The sequence below is a fragment of the Lycorma delicatula genome, chromosome 5, assembly GCF_047948215.1.
Source record: "Lycorma delicatula isolate Av1 chromosome 5, ASM4794821v1, whole genome shotgun sequence".
NCBI classification, from domain to species: Eukaryota; Metazoa; Arthropoda; class Insecta; order Hemiptera; family Fulgoridae; genus Lycorma; species Lycorma delicatula.
The window spans coordinates 67600367-67620718 of record NC_134459.1 but is presented as its reverse complement, the minus strand read 5'-3'; the positions used below and the strand labels follow the sequence as shown (position 1 = coordinate 67620718).

General features: G+C 30.2%; 1 protein-coding gene and 7 non-coding genes across 8 annotated transcripts in view; all 8 read left to right on the top strand.

Annotated features, from left to right (window-relative positions):
- The window catches only part of RpL4 (ribosomal protein L4), a 33306-nt gene extending 13796 nt beyond the window's left edge, over positions 1–19510 (top strand). The window contains exons 3-8 of the mRNA XM_075366362.1: positions 5984–6229; positions 6967–7091; positions 10807–10905; positions 11466–11737; positions 13784–13940; positions 19275–19510. Coding sequence (XP_075222477.1) covers positions 5984–6229; positions 6967–7091; positions 10807–10905; positions 11466–11737; positions 13784–13940; positions 19275–19466 — 1091 coding nt within the window. The 3' untranslated portion in view covers positions 19467–19510. The remainder of the gene's footprint in view (positions 1–5983; positions 6230–6966; positions 7092–10806; positions 10906–11465; positions 11738–13783; positions 13941–19274) is intronic.
- LOC142325884 (small nucleolar RNA SNORD18) lies at positions 505–576 on the top strand. The gene has a single exon (XR_012756624.1). It is a non-coding gene; the product is annotated as a small nucleolar RNA SNORD18 (small nucleolar RNA).
- LOC142325883 (small nucleolar RNA SNORD18) lies at positions 1171–1242 on the top strand. Its single transcript, XR_012756623.1, has one exon. It is a non-coding gene; the product is annotated as a small nucleolar RNA SNORD18 (small nucleolar RNA).
- Positions 1837–1908, top strand: LOC142325882 (small nucleolar RNA SNORD18). The gene has a single exon (XR_012756622.1). It is a non-coding gene; the product is annotated as a small nucleolar RNA SNORD18 (small nucleolar RNA).
- Positions 2503–2574, top strand: LOC142325881 (small nucleolar RNA SNORD18). The gene has a single exon (XR_012756621.1). It is a non-coding gene; the product is annotated as a small nucleolar RNA SNORD18 (small nucleolar RNA).
- LOC142325880 (small nucleolar RNA SNORD18) lies at positions 3169–3240 on the top strand. The gene has a single exon (XR_012756620.1). It is a non-coding gene; the product is annotated as a small nucleolar RNA SNORD18 (small nucleolar RNA).
- On the top strand, positions 3835–3906 carry LOC142325879 (small nucleolar RNA SNORD18). The gene has a single exon (XR_012756619.1). It is a non-coding gene; the product is annotated as a small nucleolar RNA SNORD18 (small nucleolar RNA).
- Positions 4495–4566, top strand: LOC142325878 (small nucleolar RNA SNORD18). The gene has a single exon (XR_012756618.1). It is a non-coding gene; the product is annotated as a small nucleolar RNA SNORD18 (small nucleolar RNA).
- Positions 19511–20352: the final 842 nt, after the last annotated feature.

The window sequence follows — 20352 nt, the reverse complement described above, 5'->3', positions numbered from 1 at the left end:
GAATCTGACATTTAAGAATTTAAAAAGGTTTTTGGTGGTTGATTTAATAAATTTGTAAAGGTAGTAAAGATTTGGGACTTTATGCACTTGATTTGACTATGTATTTTAGCAATGCTGTTAAACAACATGCACAGTTTCTTAATGTCAAATTATTCAGTATGTGTGTATAAATATATATATTTCATATTGTCATTGAATCATAAGATTGATTCTGTAATTTCAATGAACTGTGGGATGGAAAAAGAATTTTGAAGGAAAGAAAAGAGTACATTAAAACTATATTTTTGGTTTTACATCAGAAAAATTTATGGTCACTATATATGTGTAATAGGCCTTGTTTTTCTGGTTCATATAACTATTTTGTGTAGAGGACTGAAGAAAAACTATTAACCTCCATAAAACTAAATAATATAGTTTTATAGAATGTTTTGTTAAAGTAAACCAGTACATTTTCATCAATGTACTGTGAAATTTATCTAAATTTCTTTTTATATTCTGTAGTAGTTGAAGTGATGATTTTTATTGGTCCGTGTTGTTGAGACACTATGAAAATAAGCTAACTATGATGCTGATCAACTACATTTTCTTGTAAAGTTATGTATGTTATTTATAGAAAATCATATGATTGAGATACTATACAAAAATTAGTGTTTCAGTATATATAAGAATCTGACATTTAAGAATTTAAAAAGGTTTTTGGTGGTTGATTTAATTTATTTGTAAAGGTAGTAAAGATTTGGGACTTTATGCACTTGATTTGACCATGTATTTTAGCAATGCATGTTAAACAACATGCACAGTTTCTTAATGTCAAATTATTCAGTATGTGTGTATAAATATATATATTCCATATTGTCATTGAATCATAAGATTGATTCTGTAATTTCAATGAACTGTGGGATGGAAAAAGAATTTTGAAGGAAAGAAAAGAGTGCATTAAAACTATATTTTTGGTTTTACATCAGAAAAATTTATGGTCACTATATATGTGTAATAGGCCTTGTTTTTCTGGTTCATATAACTATTTTGTGTAGAGGACTGAAGGAAAACTATTAACCTCCATAAAACTAAATAATATAGTTTTATAGAATGTTTTGTTAAAGTAAACCAGTACATTTTCATCAATGTACTGTGAAATTTATCTAAATTTCTTTTTATATTCTGTAGTAGTTGAAGTGATGATTTTTATTGGTCCGTGTTGTTGAGACACTATGAAAATAAGCTAACTATGATGCTGATCAACTACATTTTCTTGTAAAGTTATGTATGTTATTTATAGAAAATCATATGATTGAGATACTATACAAAAATTAGTGTTTCAGTATATATAAGAATCTGACATTTAAGAATTTAAAAAGGTTTTTGGTGGTTGATTTAATTTATTTGTAAAGGTAGTAAAGATTTGGGACTTTATGCACTTGATTTGACCATGTATTTTAGCAATGCATGTTAAACAACATGCACAGTTTCTTAATGTCAAATTATTCAGTATGTGTGTATAAATATATATATTCCATATTGTCATTGAATCATAAGATTGATTCTGTAATTTCAATGAACTGTGGGATGGAAAAAGAATTTTGAAGGAAAGAAAAGAGTACATTAAAACTATATTTTTGGTTTTACATCAGAAAAATTTATGGTCACTATATATGTGTAATAGGCCTTGTTTTTCTGGTTCATATAACTATTTTGTGTAGAGGACTGAAGAAAAACTATTAACCTCCATAAAACTAAATAATATAGTTTTATAGAATGTTTTGTTAAAGTAAACCAGTACATTTTCATCAATGTACTGTGAAATTTATCTAAATTTCTTTTTATATTCTGTAGTAGTTGAAGTGATGATTTTTATTGGTCCGTGTTGTTGAGACACTATGAAAATAAGCTAACTATGATGCTGATCAACTACATTTTCTTGTAAAGTTATGTATGTTATTTATAGAAAATCATATGATTGAGATACTATACGAAAATTAGTGTTTCAGTATATATAAGAATCTGACATTTAAGAATTTAAAAAGGTTTTTGGTGGTTGATTTAATTTATTTGTAAAGGTAGTAAAGATTTGGGACTTTATGCACTTGATTTGACCATGTATTTTAGCAATGCATGTTAAACAACATGCACAGTTTCTTAATGTCAAATTATGCAGTATGTGTGTATAAATATATATATTCCATATTGTCATTGAATCATAAGATTGATTCTGTAATTTCAATGAACTGTGGGATGGAAAAAGAATTTTGAAGGAAAGAAAAGAGTGCATTAAAACTATATTTTTGGTTTTACATCAGAAAAATTTATGGTCACTATATATGTGTAATAGGCCTTGTTTTTCTGGTTCATATAACTATTTTGTGTAGAGGACTGAAGGAAAACTATTAACCTCCATAAAACTAAATAATATAGTTTTATAGAATGTTTTGTTAAAGTAAACCAGTACATTTTCATCAATGTACTGTGAAATTTATCTAAATTTCTTTTTATATTCTGTAGTAGTTGAAGTGATGATTTTTATTGGTCCGTGTTGTTGAGACACTATGAAAATAAGCTAACTATGATGCTGATCAACTACATTTTCTTGTAAAGTTATGTATGTTATTTATAGAAAATCATATGATTGAGATACTATACAAAAATTAGTGTTTCAGTATATATAAGAATCTGACATTTAAGAATTTAAAAAGGTTTTTGGTGGTTGATTTAATTTATTTGTAAAGGTAGTAAAGATTTGGGACTTTATGCACTTGATTTGACCATGTATTTTAGCAATGCATGTTAAACAACATGCACAGTTTCTTAATGTCAAATTATTCAGTATGTGTGTATAAATATATATATTCCATATTGTCATTGAATCATAAGATTGATTCTGTAATTTCAATGAACTGTGGGATGGAAAAAGAATTTTGAAGGAAAGAAAAGAGTACATTAAAACTATATTTTTGGTTTTACATCAGAAAAATTTATGGTCACTATATATGTGTAATAGGCCTTGTTTTTCTGGTTCATATAACTATTTTGTGTAGAGGACTGAAGAAAAACTATTAACCTCCATAAAACTAAATAATATAGTTTTATAGAATGTTTTGTTAAAGTAAACCAGTACATTTTCATCAATGTACTGTGAAATTTATCTAAATTTCTTTTTATATTCTGTAGTAGTTGAAGTGATGATTTTTATTGGTCCGTGTTGTTGAGACACTATGAAAATAAGCTAACTATGATGCTGATCAACTACATTTTCTTGTAAAGTTATGTATGTTATTTATAGAAAATCATATGATTGAGATACTATACGAAAATTAGTGTTTCAGTATATATAAGAATCTGACATTTAAGAATTTAAAAAGGTTTTTGGTGGTTGATTTAATTTATTTGTAAAGGTAGTAAAGATTTGGGACTTTATGCACTTGATTTGACCATGTATTTTAGCAATGCATGTTAAACAACATGCACAGTTTCTTAATGTCAAATTATGCAGTATGTGTGTATAAATATATATATTCCATATTGTCATTGAATCATAAGATTGATTCTGTAATTTCAATGAACTGTGGGATGGAAAAAGAATTTTGAAGGAAAGAAAAGAGTGCATTAAAACTATATTTTTGGTTTTACATCAGAAAAATTTATGGTCACTATATATGTGTAATAGGCCTTGTTTTTCTGGTTCATATAACTATTTTGTGTAGAGGACTGAAGGAAAACTATTAACCTCCATAAAACTAAATAATATAGTTTTATAGAATGTTTTGTTAAAGTAAACCAGTACATTTTCATCAATGTACTGTGAAATTTATCTAAATTTCTTTTTATATTCTGTAGTAGTTGAAGTGATGATTTTTATTGGTCCGTGTTGTTGAGACACTATGAAAATAAGCTAACTATGATGCTGATCAACTACATTTTCTTGTAAAGTTATGTATGTTATTTATAGAAAATCATATGATTGAGATACTATACGAAAATTAGTGTTTCAGTATATATAAGAATCTGACATTTAAGAATTTAAAAAGGTTTTTGGTGGTTGATTTAATTTATTTGTAAAGGTAGTAAAGATTTGGGACTTTATGCACTTGATTTGACCATGTATTTTAGCAATGCATGTTAAACAACATGCACAGTTTCTTAATGTCAAATTATTCAGTATGTGTGTATAAATATATATATTCCATATTGTCATTGAATCATAAGATTGATTCTGTAATTTCAATGAACTGTGGGATGGAAAAAGAATTTTGAAGGAAAGAAAAGAGTGCATTAAAACTATATTTTTGGTTTTACATCAGAAAGATTTATGGTCACTATATATGTGTAATAGGCCTTGTTTTTCTGGTTCATATAACTATTTTGTGTAGAGGACTGAAGAAAAACTATTAACCTCCATAAAACTAAAAGTTTTATAGAATGTTTTGTTAAAGTAAACCAGTACATTTTCACCAATGTACTGTGAAATTTATCTAAATTTCTTTTTATATTCTGTAGTAGTTGAAGTGATGATTTTTATTGGTCCGTGTTGTTGAGACACTATGAAAATAAGCTAACTATGATGCTGATCAACTACATTTTCTTGTAAAGTTTTGTATGTTATTTATAGAAAATCATATGATTGTGATACTATACAAAAATTAGTGTTTCAGTATATATAAGAATCTGACATTTAAGAATAAATTTAATAAATTTGTAAAGGTAGTAAAGATTTGGGACTTTTTGCACTTGATTTGACTATCTATTTTAACAATGCTGTTAAACAACATGCACAGTTTCTTAATGTCAATATATATATATATTTTCCATATTGTCATTGAATCACAAGATGGAATGTGATTCAAGACAATATTTTTAATAGAATCCTCTTTCTTGCTAAAGAAAGAGGATTCTATTAAAACTATTGGAATTCTTGACTGTGTTGGAAAGTATTTTTATTTCATGAAATGTAAAAGTATGATTTTTATACTAGTCTGTACAGCTGTTTTATTATGTATTTATTAATGTTCTCTAGAACTCATACTCTAAAATAAAAATAATTCCAAAATGAATTTTTTTCACTGATCGATTGTTATCTTGTGTTGTAGTTAAAATTATGATTTTTATTGGAATGGGTTGTTGGTACACAAAGAAAATAACATAAACTGCTGATTAACTACAATTTTCTTATAAATTTGTATAAATTACAATTACTTTAAACAAATATGTTTATTCATAATAGCTTTAAAATCAATCAACAATAAAAATTGAAATAAAAATTTAAAAAAAATTAATTTTAAATTAATTTGAATTGAATAATTTTTTTTTAATATAGATCGATTCCTTTATTTTTGTTAATTTTGGCTTGTATTAGCTGAATTATGGAAACATTTCGCTAAAACTTAGGTCTGGAGTGTTTTAATTTATGGGTGTGAAACATGGATGCTTAGGAAAGCAGAAGAAGAAGACTGGAAGCAGTGGAAATGTGGATTTGGAGGAGAATAAGAACAAGCTGGGTGGACAGGAAAAAAATGATCAACTGTTAGCAGAAGTGAGTGAGAGGAAGTCCTTGCTAAATGTCATACGAAAAAGAGTGAAATTGATGGGACATATAATACGACATGAACAGTTCTTAACAAATATATTTGAGGGTAAGGTTTTGGGTAAGAATCCAAAGAAAGATAGACCAAGGGCAACCATCATCAATAATGTTAAAGAAGAGATAGGCCATGGTTCATATAATGACTTGAAGAAAGAGGCAGAGATGAGCGTGACATGGCTAAATCGACAAGGCATAGCCTTTAGTGAATGATGATGAACTTATTTTTAAATTTATTTTCTATAAAACAAGATAAGGTTTTAATCTGTAAGGCGAGTTTTCTTTTGTTTTTCATCAGATATTACTGCCCAAAGATATGCATTAATTTTTGTGATGTGCATATATGTATATGGTTAACTTCAGTTATCTGATCTGATAAAATCTATATTAATGAATTTTTTCTATTATTAGGTCATCAGACAAGTGCTGAATCTTGGGGAACTGGACGTGCAGTCGCTCGTATTCCCAGGGTTCGTGGTGGAGGTACCCATCGTTCTGGTCAGGGAGCCTTTGGTAATATGTGTAGAGGAGGGCGTATATTTGCTCCTACAAAAACATGGCGTAGATGGCATCGTAAAGTAAATGTTAATCAGAAGAGGTACGCAATGGTTTCTGCTATAGCAGCAACTGGTGTTCCTGCTCTTGTCATGTCCAAGGGTAAGTTTTTGTTTGTTTTACATTATAATCTTTCGTTTTAATTTTTTAATTGTTCACTCATTTTATTAAACATAATCTCCATATATGGGTAAATATCACTCTCATCATGTAAGAGTGTAAGCAAACTAAATTATTAAATTTTGAATTTAATATGTTATTAGTATACAGAATTATTATCCAGCCAGCTGTAAAACAAGTCGTTCAGTCTTAATTTTATTCTGTTTAATGGTGTTAGTAGGAAATTTGTTACTACTTTTTAATAGTATGTTATTACAATAAGAGCAAAAAAGACATTTTCTCTAGGCCTTCTGTTATAAAGTTTGATTTTGATCAGCTGCCATTAGAAAATTATTGCACTTACCACAATCAAAATTTTACACAAGGCAGCCCATACTCTACTAATTTATCTCTTAAATTTCAGATTTATATTCAACCATTTAAGAGCTGTTATTCAATCTAAAGCAGTTTTATATTCATTTAGTGGTTAAAATTAGAGGATTATCCTGAAGTCTATAACATTGTATATTTTTGACTTGCCTCAAGCAGAGCTTTTTTTTTATATAATTTGTGAAAGTAAGCCAATACTGCATAATGCACCATGGAAGAATCTTTTCTGTATAAGTTTTTTTTTTTAAATTAAAATTTTTTTAGTAATTAATGTGATCACTAAACATTGGTTCGTGTTGTTGAGTTGATTTTAATCAGTTTTTTTTATTAAACTAGGTATTTTGTTTTAGGACATATGATTCATGAGGTGCCAGAAGTACCACTTGTTGTAAGTGATAAAATTCAGGAATATAATAAAACAAAACAAGCTACTATCTTTTTGCACCGTATTAAAGCATGGACTGATATTCAGAAGGTAAATATATCCTTTTGTTAGATATTGATATTAATTTTAGAAAAATATTCATATTTAATGTTGTGCAAAATTAAAGATTGTTTATATTGTATAAATTCCTTTCTTTATCCTGTAATAACATTAGAGAATAATGATCCTAAGTTAAAGATGATAATATAGAATTTAAACCATTCTTTTCTTAAATTTTTTAAATCTCTTAAGTTTAATTATCCCAGCTGAAAAGGGATGACTTAAAAAAATCTTGGAAAATAAGTTTTTCCCCTGTGCATAATACTACAAAGAACTATAGAACTCTGTCTGATGTTATGACCTATATTTTTAATGATTTTTATGCCTTGCAAAGTGGATGATGATGTGTCTTTTTTTATTACTGCAGAATTACTGGTAATTGCAAGAAAATAGAACACTACTAAAAGTGTACAAAGAACATTAAAGAGATTTATTATGGATGTTATTAGATGTGAAGTATGAATTGATAAATAGAAATTTTAATTAGATATATCATTTATAGCTACCATAATTTAGATAATGAAATTTAGATAGGGGTTTAAAGACTTGAAGTGTCAGATTAATTGGTGGAATTAAGAAGAAGCTTGAGGAAGAGGAAGTGAAGAAGATTTTTGAGAAGGACATCACAAGAGGTCTGAGTAGAAACGATAAGGTAGAAAATATAAAAGAAGAATGGGAGAATGTTAAAAGGAAATTCTTAAAGTGGCAGAAGCGAAATTTAGGCTGAACAAAGAGAACAGATAGAAAATTTTCGATTTCTGAGAATATATTGCAGTTGATGGATGAACTTAAAAAGTATAAGAATGCTAGTGATGAAGAAGGTAAAAGGAACTATCAATAATTAAGAAATACCATAAACGGAAAGTGCAAATTAGCAAAAGAAGAGTGGATTAAAGAAAAGTGTTTAGAAATTGAAAGAGAAATGAAAATTGACTGAACATACAGGAAAGTTAAGAAGAATTTTGTGGTACATAAGTTAAAATCTAATGTGAGCAATAAAAATTGTACACTGATTTATAATACGAAAGAAAATGTCAATAGGTGGGTGGAATATAATGAAAACTTGAAAAGGGAGATAATACTGAGATTTGAATTTAATGAGCATTAAAAGATTTATTGTAGAAAGACTCTTGGGATAGACAGGATACCTGCAGAATGACTGCGCAGTGCTGGTGAGGAAGCTATAGATAAATTATACAAACTGGTATGTAATATTTACAAAAAAAGGGAAGTTCCATCAGACTTCAAAAAGAGTGTTATTGTCATGATATCAAAGAAAGCAGGAGCAGATAAAATCAAAGAATGCAGAACAATTAGCATAACTATTTATGCATCAAAAATTTTAATTAGAATTCTGTAAAGAAGAATTGAGAGGAGAGTGGAAGAAGTATTATGAGAAGACCAATTTGGTTTCAGGAAAAGTATAGGGACAAGGGAAGCAATTTTAGCGTTCAGATTAATAGTAGAAGGAAGATTAAAGAAAAGCAAACATGCATGGCATTTATAGACTTAGAAAAGGCATTTGATAATGTAGACTGGAATAAAATGATCAGCATTTAAAAAATGTAGGGTTCAAGTATAGAGGTAGAAGAGCAATTGATAACATTAACAGTAACCGAACTGCACCTGTTGAAATGATCGAAGAGCATAAGAAAGGAACAATAATAAAAAAGGGTATCATACAGGAATGTTCCCTATCCCTGTTATTTTTTAATCTTTACATAGAACTAGCAGTTAATGATCCGGAGTAACAGTGCAGGGTGAAAAGATGCTACGATTTGCTGATATAGTAATTTTAGCTGAGAGTATAAAAGATTTAAAAAAACAATGAATGGCATGGTTGAAGTTCTACGCAAGAACTACCATATGAAAATAAACAAAACGAAGAAAATTAAATATAATAGAAATAAAGTAGATGGACCACTGAATATAAAAATAGGAAAAGAAAAGACTATGGAGGTAGAAGACTTTTGTTATTTGGGTAACAAAAGCAAGAGCTATATAAAATGCCGAATAGCACACATAAAATGATCTTTTAGTCAGAAATATAATTTGCTTATATCAAAACCATCAGGAAAACATTTTTGAAAGTATTTGGAGTATAGCTTTATATGGAAGTGCAACTAGGACAATCCAGAGTACCTGAGAAGAAAAGATGAGAAGTTTTTGAAATGTGGTGCTATAGGAGAATATTAATCAGATGGTGGATAAAGTGATTGATGAAGAAACAATTGGAGAAATATAGTTAAAAGAAGAAACAGACTTATAGGCCGCTTCTTAAGGCATCCTGAAATAGTCACTGATATTGGAGGGACAGGTAGAAGGGAAAAATTTTGCAGGCAGGCAAGGTGTTTGGAATATGTAAAACAAATTGTTATAGGATGTAGGGGAGGTATAACGAAATGAAACAACTGGCACTAGATAGGGAATCTTTGAGAGCTCCATCAAAGCAGCCAAATGACTGAAGACAAAAATAAATTTGCATTTTCAATGGTTATTATTATTTAATGGTTTATGTATAATCATGAATATTGAATTATAGTGGGCAGTCTGTGTTAAGTTTCAAATTTTTTTTTAAGTAATGTCATTGTTAAACAGAAATATTATGTTAATTATATTTGATGTTTAGTCAACAGTTTTTACATTTGTTAAATATATTGTTTTCAGTTAATAAAATTATTCGACATTATTTTTCCTTTATTTTTATATACAAACTATTGATAATTGAAGTGAAGTGACCAATTTACCATTGATTTTAAAATGGATTTTCAATATTTTTTTTAAGCATTTTTTAATGTTTTTTGATTTATGCTTCATTCCATACTAAATCATCAGTTAAAACGTTGCATATAAAATATATTTTTAATTTCTGAAAATTTGAGGTTTTTATGATGAAATTCTGTTTATTTAACTAATATTTTCTGTTAATTTTTTGAGCTGTTTCCTACAGCGTAGGTCAAAATGTGCTAAGCTATAAAATGTACTGTTTTATGAAGATTAATTTTGACATTAAAAACAAGAAACTTTCTGCAAACCTTAAAAAATAATAAATAGGTTGACATACCTAAACAAAGTGGCTGCTTAAAAAGGTATGAAAGCCTAAAAATAAAATAACACAGTTTTTCAACTCTAAATGTGGTAAAACTATTACAAAATAAAAAAGCCTCAATTTTTTCCAAAACTATACAAATGGTATAATTTTGTCATTCTTTAAAAGAATGATTTATAAAGTTACTTCAAAAATTAATAAAGTAATTAAGATTATAGGTTAGGAAAATCTTTTTATTGGTAATGCTACTATCATAATTAAATTTTTTGATATAATTAATCTTTTTCTTACACCTGACGTAGGAAATGTATAGTTTAATGTAAGTTTCATTTTACTGTAATTGACTCAATTTCCTTTATTACTTAATATATACGATTAGTTCATTAATAATATACAATATACCAATGTTTTTAATGTCTCTTCTTTTAGGCTGATTATAAAGTAAGTATGTAGTTAATATGATGACTTATAATTTGGTCTGTGTTATTGAAGTTTCATGAAAACCTTAGTTAAAACTGATTAACTACACTTTGAATTTATGATATACTTATTTATAATACTTTTTCATGTTTGTAGTCAAATTTACTTGTTAAATATCATTTTAACACTTATGCAATATTTAATTTCTTAAAATTATCAGGTTCAAATTTTTAACAGGTTTATAAATCTCGTCGCTTTAGAGCTGGTAAAGGAAAGATGCGTAATCGTCGTCGTATCCAACGTAGAGGACCTTTAATCATTTACAATCGTGATCAGGTAAGAATTGAGATTTTTATATTTCTGTTGCTGCTTAGTTATTACAAAAAAAATTGGGTGATTAACCACATCAAATATAACTACTCCTGACAGTTGTCAAAATGCTGAAGTATAAAAATATAATCGCACCCCAAAGCTATTCTAAGTTTAGTTTACAATTATTTTAGTTTTTTTTCATGAACTAAACATTAGTAATAATAGAAAAACAAAAAGTAATTTTACTATCATAATTTTATTTTAATAAATATTTTTTTAAAGCTCTAATATAGCTTGTCTAGTTTCCATTTGAAGTTATATTACCAAAAAAAAGTTTGTGAAAGAACATTGCAACTCCTACATTCACAAATGTATATTAATTTTGTGTACTAAAAAATGTAAGTAGGGATTAAATTGCTATTGGTAAAGAAATGGTTTTAAATGTAGTACTATCTAATAAACTGTTAAAATACATAAGTGTTTTTCTTTACCTTTAAAAGCTTGGTTGCAAGCACACTGAATTTTGATAAAATTTATTTTTATCAGTTACACTTTACTTCATAAGAAATTTTTGTTTTATTCAGGGTTTAACAAAAGCATTCCGTAACATCCCTGGTGTAGATTTGATCAACGTGACAAAATTAAATTTACTGAAGCTTGCACCTGGCGGCCATGTTGGACGATTTGTTATTTGGACACAGTCTGCTTTTGAAAAACTTGATGCGTTGTATGGTGCGTGGCGTAAGAGTGCTACTCTTAAGAAAGGATACAACTTACCCTTCCCTAAAATGGCTAATACAGATTTGTCTCGTCTTTTGAAATCTGATGAAATCAAGAAAGTAGTGAAACCACCTAAGTAAGTATTATTTTGTTCAGTTTTTCTTTGAGTTCTAATTGTTGTACTTTATATATTGTGTTGAAAGTGTAAAATCAGTTACTACATATCTAACAATATTTATTACATTTTAAAAAGCTGAAGCAACCAGATCTAAGTTTTTAGAAGGTCACATTTATTTTCCCACATTCTTTCCTGTTTTCCACTCGATTTATGATAAAATATAGTGTTGCAAAACATGTTAGAAAATCTCTATTGATTTATGTATTGTGCTAAGGGATAATGACTTTTAAAGCTTCACTGGAGAGATAGGTTTTGGTTATGCAGTCCACTGCACTTATTTTTATTGTACTTTGATATTAATACTGCCCCAATATCCTAATATGAGGGTAAGTTAATTATTATCTGCAATTTAGTTATATTTTTGTTTGTTGGTAGTACTGTTGTCTTGCATAGATGACATGGTTTAATTGTTATGTCTGTGCAGGTTTGATGTTGCTAGGTTAGTTCCATTATCGCCGCCCTGTTGTTAACCATTGCTGCTCCACTTTCTGTTTGCACCATAGAAGAGCAATGTTCAGTGATCTGTTTTTTGTGATCAGAAGGTGTATCAGGGTCTGAAATTCATCGAAGACTTTCGATACAATACAGGAACAGTGTGTTGCTGCAATGGAGTGTCTACGAATGGATTGAAAATTTCAAAAACGGTTGCACGACAAAGGGGGACGGTCGACCGTTTACTGCCACAAATGAGGAAAATTGATTATGCATGTGACATGGATTTCTTAGACAGGCGAGTAACTATTGATGAAGTGGCACATCATCTGCAAATTAGTCACGGTTCTGCCTACGAAATCATCCACAATAGACTTTGGTTTCATATAGTTTGTGCAAGATGAGTCCCAAAACAACTCACACAGCTGCATAAACAAATGCGCTTGGACATCTGCCAAAAACATTTGGATCGCTATGGTAATGAACAGGACATCTTAGATAGAATCATCACTGGTGACGAAACATGGATCCATCATTATGAGTCTGAGAATAAATGGCAGAGTATGGAATGGAAACATCCAAATTCGCCCTACAGAAAAAAAGTTCAAGACCCAACCATTCACAAGAAAACTGATGCTTACGGTTTTTTGGGACTCGCAAGGCCCAGTACTGGAACATTATTACGAAAGGGGCACGACAATAAACAGTGAGTATTACAGTGAGATGCTTACTGCCAAGCTGAAGCCCGCAATTTGAATCAAACATTGAGGATTGCTGTCGAAAGGTGTGGTGTTGCACGACAGTGCCCGTTCACATACTGCTGCCCTCACTGCTGAAGTACTGGCTCATTCTCCGTATACCTTGATCTTGCCCCTTCTGACTACCAAATGTTTGGTCCACTCAGAGGCATTAAGAAGTTAATGCCGATTTTGTCAGCGGTCTATTTACTGCTGACAAAACCGTAAAAGAGGCAGTTCATTCCTGGCTTTCGGCTCAACCGAAAATTTTCTTCTATGAGGGCATCAGGAAGCTTGTGCGACATTTGACCAAGTTGAAATGCAAGGGGACTATTTTGAAAAATGAAAAAATACATGTAAGTTTCCTATTTGTACTGCAATAAAATTTATAACTACATTGTGGATAATAATTGACATACTCTCGTAGTTGTACTGCTGATCTTGATCAGCCATAAAACTAAATGGGATTAATATAGCATTGCCATCCATATTAAGTATGTGAAATTGCACAGCTAATCTGGAGGGGAATTCGTATATTATGCAAATTTTCCTTTATATCGCCACATATTTGACAGCCCAACCAAATATTGTCTAAAGAATTGATATCTCTGAAATTTTGTGTAAAACAAAGAATCTTTAACCAGTACATTATTCATAGGGAACGGTAACTTCTTAATTGTACTGTTTGGTAATAAAACATAAAAGTGCTCTGAAAGTTTAATATTGAAGCAAAAATATTATATATATATATATATATATATTTTTTTTTTTCATTAACTAAAAATATGTTAAATTTAAAAAAGTTTTTCACAAATGATGTTTTTTATATTTATAGGAAGGGTGTCGTGAGACGTGTTAAGAAATTAAATCCATTAAGCAACACTAGAGCTATGTTGAAGTTGAACCCATTTGCATCTGTATTAAAACGCAAAGCTCTTTTGGAGGAAAAGAGGAAACTGGCTAAGGATACAGAGTTATCTAAGAAGCGCAATGTAAGTAGTTTTTTATTTTTTTTTTTAAGGTATGTAATTCTTTTTCAGCTGCTTGGTTTGAACTTAACAGCTGTTTGGATTAACCTTCTAAGCAGTAGTAAGGCTGTGTATGAATTGTATGTAAAATAATATACATTTTAATTAAGAAATTCTTTACTAGTTTTCACTCAAGTTAATTTTAAGAACAGACAATCATTTTTTTATTTGTGCATTGCATAGTTTGATTAGCTAGCAAGTATGACTTTCAGGTATATATATATAATATATATATATATATAAATATGATGTTAGTTAACAATGACATGCTTTGTAAAGGTTTTATAGTGTAAAATATAGATTTTCAGGTGAAAAACCTTCTTGTAAAAGACTGTTAGCTTTCTGCGATAATCTGGCGCAGGTTAACATGTTCGTGACAGATGCCAAAATATGCAGGTTTTTTTATTTGCCGCAGTTGTTTAGATGTATATACTTAAAAAAATTCCAGAAATTTTCTTTTTACATATTTAGTTTATATTTCATGACATACATGAAACAAGCATAATTTCAAAGAAATTCAATTTTTTTTTGCATGTATCCTACATGCCTTTTTTATGATTATAACTCCTGGGCATCGTGCATCTGCACAGGTACATGAGCTCTCTTATTCCTCTGAGCCTACTACTAGGCATGCTACTGGTTTTATTTACTGTATTTCATTTTATAACTAAAAAAAAATTTAATTTAGAATTTGTATTACGCAAAGATTGAAATATTTATCTGAATAAAATAGTTGGTTTGTAAACTTGTATTATATACATAGTTTTTTCGTGGCACATCTAATATGCCGTATGATTTTAGACACCTACAGTATAGCTAGACTAAAAATAAATGCTCTAAGAAACCTGTGGAAACGTGTACACTGTTGGGAGCTTGATGCACTTTACTAATGGACAGAGTGCGATGCTGCGGATACACGACGTAATTTAAAAAAGAATTCTAACCATATGGGTACACAGTGTCGTGAACGTGGATAAGTATAAGTTAGTGACTTGCAAAGTATTATTTTTGACATATCTCAAAATTGTGTACTAGATGAGGTTTATTTAACAGAATTTAAATATAATTTAACAGTATATAGGAATAATATGAATATAAGTAGCATTTTTATTTGTGTTTGTTATATAATTATTTTCCAGTTCCTTTATTGGAGCCTAACAATTATTTGGTTGAACTTTCTAAACAATTGTAAGGCGATGTTTGAATTGTGAAAAAGATTAATTTCAGTAAAATGACAATAATGTAGAATACAATTCACAGTATATCTTTGGCATTTTTTGACCAGCTGTCAACTTTAATTCTCAGAAATACACATACACACAATATGTGTGTGTATTGCCATTCACACACATTTTGTGTATTTGTGTATGTGCTTAATATTTATAACTATTTATACCTTTTTATAACAAATGTTAATTACATTTTTTTTCTTTTTTTTTTTTTTGTCTTCAGTCATTTGACTGGTTTGATGCAGCTCTCCAAGATTCCCTATCTAGTGCTAGTCGTTTCATTTCAGTATACCCTCTACATCCTACATCCCCAACAATTTGTTTTACATACTCCAAACGTGGCCTGCCTACACAATTTTTCCCTTCTACCTGTCCTTCCAATATTAAAGCGACTATTCCAGGATGCCTTAGTATGTGGCCTATAAGTCTGTTTCTTCTTTTAACTATATTTTTCCAAATGCTACTTTCTTCATCTATTTGCCGCAATACCTCTTCATTTGTCACTTTATCCACCCATCTGATTTTTAACATTCTCCTATAGCACCACATTTCAAAAGCTTCTAATCTTTTCTTCTCAGATACTCCGATCGTCCAAGTTTCACTTCCATATAAAGCGACACTCCAAACATACACTTTCAAAAATCTTTTCCTGACATTTAAATTCATTTTTGATGTAAACAAATTATATTTTTTACTGAAGGCTCGTTTAGCTTGTGCTATTCGGCATTTTATATCGCTTCTGCTTCGTCCATCTTTAGTAATTTTACTTCCCAAATAACAAAATTCTTCTACCTCCATAATCTTTTCTCCTCCTATTTTCACATTCAGTGGTCCATCTTTGTTATTTCTACTACATTTCATTACTTTTGTTTTGTTCTTGTTTATTTTCATGCGATAGTTTTTGCGTAGGACTTCATCTATGCCGTTCATTGTTTCTTCTAAATCCTTTTTACTCTCGGCTAGAATTACTATATCATCAGCAAATCGTAGCATCTTTATCTTTTCACCTTGTACTGTTACTCCGAATCTAAATTGTTCTTTAACATCATTAACTGCTAGTTCCATGTAAAGATTAAAAAGTAACGGCGATAGGGAACATCCTTGTCGGACTCCCTTTCTTATTAGGGCTTCTTTCTTATGTTCTTCAATTGTTATTGTTGCTGTTTGGTTCCTGTACATGTTAGCAATTGTTCTTCTATCTCTGTATTTGAACCCTAATTTTTTTAAAATGCTGAACATTTTATTCCAGTCTACGTTATCGAAAGCCTTTTCTAGGTCTATAAACGCCAAGTATGTTGGTTTGTTTTTCTTTAATCTTCCTTCTACTATTAATCTGAGGCCTAAAATTGCTTCCCTTGTCCCTATACTTTTCCTGAAACCAAATTGGTCTTCTCCTAACACTTCTTTCACTCTCCTCTCAATTCTTCTGTATAAAATTCTAGTTAAGATTTTTGATGCATGACTAGTTAAACTAATTGTTCTGTATTCTTCACATTTATCTGCCCCTGCTTTCTTTGGTATCATAACTATAACACTTTTTTTGAAGTCTGATGGAAATTCCCCATTTTCATAAATATTACACACCAGTTTGTATAATCTATCAATCGCTTCCTCACCTGCACTGCGCAGTAATTCTACAGGTATTCCGTCTATTCCAGGAGCCTTTCTGCCATTTAAATCTTTTAATGCTCTCTTAAATTCAGATCTCAGTATTGTTTCTCCCATTTCATCCTCCTCAACTTCCTCTTCTTCCTCTATAACACCATTTTCTAATTCATTTCCTCCGTATAACTCTTCAATATATTCCACCCATCTATCGACTTTACCTTTCGTATTATATATTGGTGTACCATCTTTGTTTAACACATTATTACATTTTAATTTATGTACCCCAAAATTTTCCTTAACTTTCCTGTATGCTCCGTCTATTTTACCAATGTTCATTTCTCTTTCCACTTCTGAACACTTTTCTTTAATCCACTCTTCTTTCACCCGTTTGCACTTCCTGTTTATAGCATTTCTTAATTGCCGATAGTTCCTTTTACTTTCTTCATCACTAGCATTCTTATATTTTCTACGTTCATCCATCAGCTGCAATATATCGTCTGAAACCCAAGGTTTTCTACCAGTTCTCTTTATTCCGCCTAAGTTTGCTTCTGCTGATTTAAGAATTTCCTTTTTAACATTCTCCCATTCTTCTTCTACATTTTCTACCTTATCTTTTTTACTCAGACCTCTTGCAATGTCCTCCTCAAAAATCTTCTTTACCTCCTCTTCCTCAAGCTTCTCTAAATTCCACCGATTCATCTGACACCTTTTCTTCAGGTTTTTAAACCCCAATCTACATTTCATTATCACCAAATTATGGTCGCTATCAATGTCTGCTCCAGGGTAAGTTTTGCAGTCAACGAGTTGATTTCTAAATCTTTGCTTAACCATGATATAATCTATCTGATACCTTGCAGTATCGCCTGGCTTTTTCCAAGTGTATATTCTTCTATTATGATTTTTAAATTGGGTGTTGGCAATTACTAAATTATACTTCGTGCAAAACTCTGTAAGTCGGTACCCTCTTTCATTCCTTTTGCCCAGCCCGTATTCACCCACTATATTCCCTTCCTTGCCTTTTCCAATGCTTGCATTCCAATCTCCAACTATTATTAAATTTTCATCTCCTTTTACGTGTTTAATTGCTTCATCAATCTCTTCGTATACACACTCTACCTCATCATCATCATGGGCGCTTGTAGGCATATAAACGTTAACAATCGTTGTCGGTTTAGGTTTTGATTTTATCCTTATTACAATGATTCTATCGCTATGCGTTTTGAAATACTCCACTCTCCTCCCTATCTTCTTGTTCATCACGAAACCTACTCCTGCCTGCCCATTATTTGACGCTGAGTTAATTACTCTAAAATCACCTGACCAAAAGTCGCCTTCCTCTTCCCACCGAACCTCACTAATTCCTACTATATCCACATTCACCCTATCCATTTCCCTTTTTAAATTTTCTAGCCTACCAACCTTTTTTAAGCTTCTAACATTCCACGCTCCGACTCGTAGAATGTTATTTTTTAATTTTCTGGTGACCCCTTCCTTAGTAGTCCCCACCCGGAGATCCGAACGGGGGACTATTTTACCTCCGGAATATTTTACCAAGGAAGGCGCCTCCATTATTGTTATGTGAAAATGCAGAGCCACATTTTCTTGGAAAAAAAAAGCAGCTGTAGTTTTCCATTGCTTTCAGCTGCGCAGTACTCAGAGGACTGAGTGATGTTGATACGGCCGTTTAAGTCGTCCTGACTCACGCCCCTAACAACTACTGAAAGAGCTGCTGCCCTCTTTCAGGAATCATTCCTTAGTCTGGCTCTCAACAGATACCTCTCCGATATGGTTGCACCTTCGGTCCAGCTACTCTGTATCCCTGAGCACTCAAGCCCCCTCACCAACGGCAAGGTCTCATGATTCATAGAGGAGGTTTTTTTTTTTTTTTTATAAACCTAAAAATCCAAATTTTTTTTTAAAATGTCAATGACGGATGAAATGGAACACTATTAATATTCATTGAAAATATAATAATTAATAGAGCTTTTCAAGTTTTCTTTATTGAGATTTTCAGACAGTAATAAATTCTATAAAATGATTAATTTCTAGAAATTTGAATTTAAACTTTTGTATGACTTCTGATACTTCAGTCATTTATTAAAGGACACACTAAATCATCTATCCTAAGTTGATTATTTAGTGTTGGAAGGAAAGTACCTTTTAGGTCCAGAAACAATTATTGCCTAGAAATCATTATTTATTTCCTTACTTCCTTCCCGTAAAGAGGGGAGGAAGTACAGGCTTTTAATTTTTTCAGCTGTGTTATAGTAATACTGACATGAAATATAAGTTCCAAGTTATGAAGGGTAATATGTGTTTTAGTGTATGTGTTATAATATAAATATATATATATATTTATAGTTGGGTTAAGGTTTCTAATTACTCTTGCAAGTTTAATTATAATAATTATTATTATTTAGTCAAAACTGCTGTATATCTAAGTTATTTTTTTTTTTTTAAGGTTGAACTTCCTGCAGCCAAACAGGAAAGGCTTGAAGCACTCTCTAGAAGGAAAAATCTGATAAAGAAAGATAGAACCAAGAAAAAAGTTACAAAAGTAAAAAAACCTAAGAAAGAAAGTAAAGCCTCTAAGAAAGCTAAAACGCCCAAGGCAGCAGCAAGTACTGCTAAGGCTACTCCAGAGAAAAAGTGAAAACTGTTTTTTGAGTGAAATACAATATAAATTTTCTTTTTGAACATCTGTGGTTTTTATTTACAATTACCCATATTTTGTACAGTTATAATTTTATTTAATATTTTATTGAATTTAAGGGAAGTGAAAAGTAATATGTTTAAATTTTTTTAGTGCCTCCTTTTTAAGATACAATTTTACATTTTTGTTGAAAGTTAGTTAAATGTAGTAATTGGTAATTTTTTGCATACTATCTATGCAGGGTTTTTCTTGGCCTTTGTGGAATTGGAGAAATTATTGAAATTTGTAAAATGTTAGGAAAACTAGAAAAATTTTATTTAAGTAATTTAACTAAAACTATATTTTCTTTACTGAAGAGGTTTCAATCATCGGAAAAAAACAAGAAAATTTCATAGATTATACATCTGATTCAAGTTTGAAATGTACAATTAATTTGTTATATCTGAGATTTAGCTTTGTGCATGAATTGTAACCATTATACATTTTAACTAAAATAGGCTCATGGGGCTTAATTAAGTTGGTTACTTTGTATACTTTTTATTTTATATTACGTTGACGGACGATTTTAAAAATGCGAGGTTAAATGGATTTATTCAGAGAAGATTGAATGTGGAAAATCACGGCATAATTAGGTACAAGAATAATTTTTTGATGATTCAGTTCTTATCACGCATTCTTGCTAAAAATAAATTTTAACATAGTATGACATCATGCTTGCAATAGGAACAAACTTTTCCCACAGAAAGCGTTACGTTAGTTTGCGTGTATGCATTCACATAGACTGAGTAATGCTCAGGAATGGTGGTGGGGTTAGACTGGGATACCATCGATAAGACTCGGTTTATGTTCGGATTCGTCGGTGTGAGCTTGAGTGCAGTGATATTGT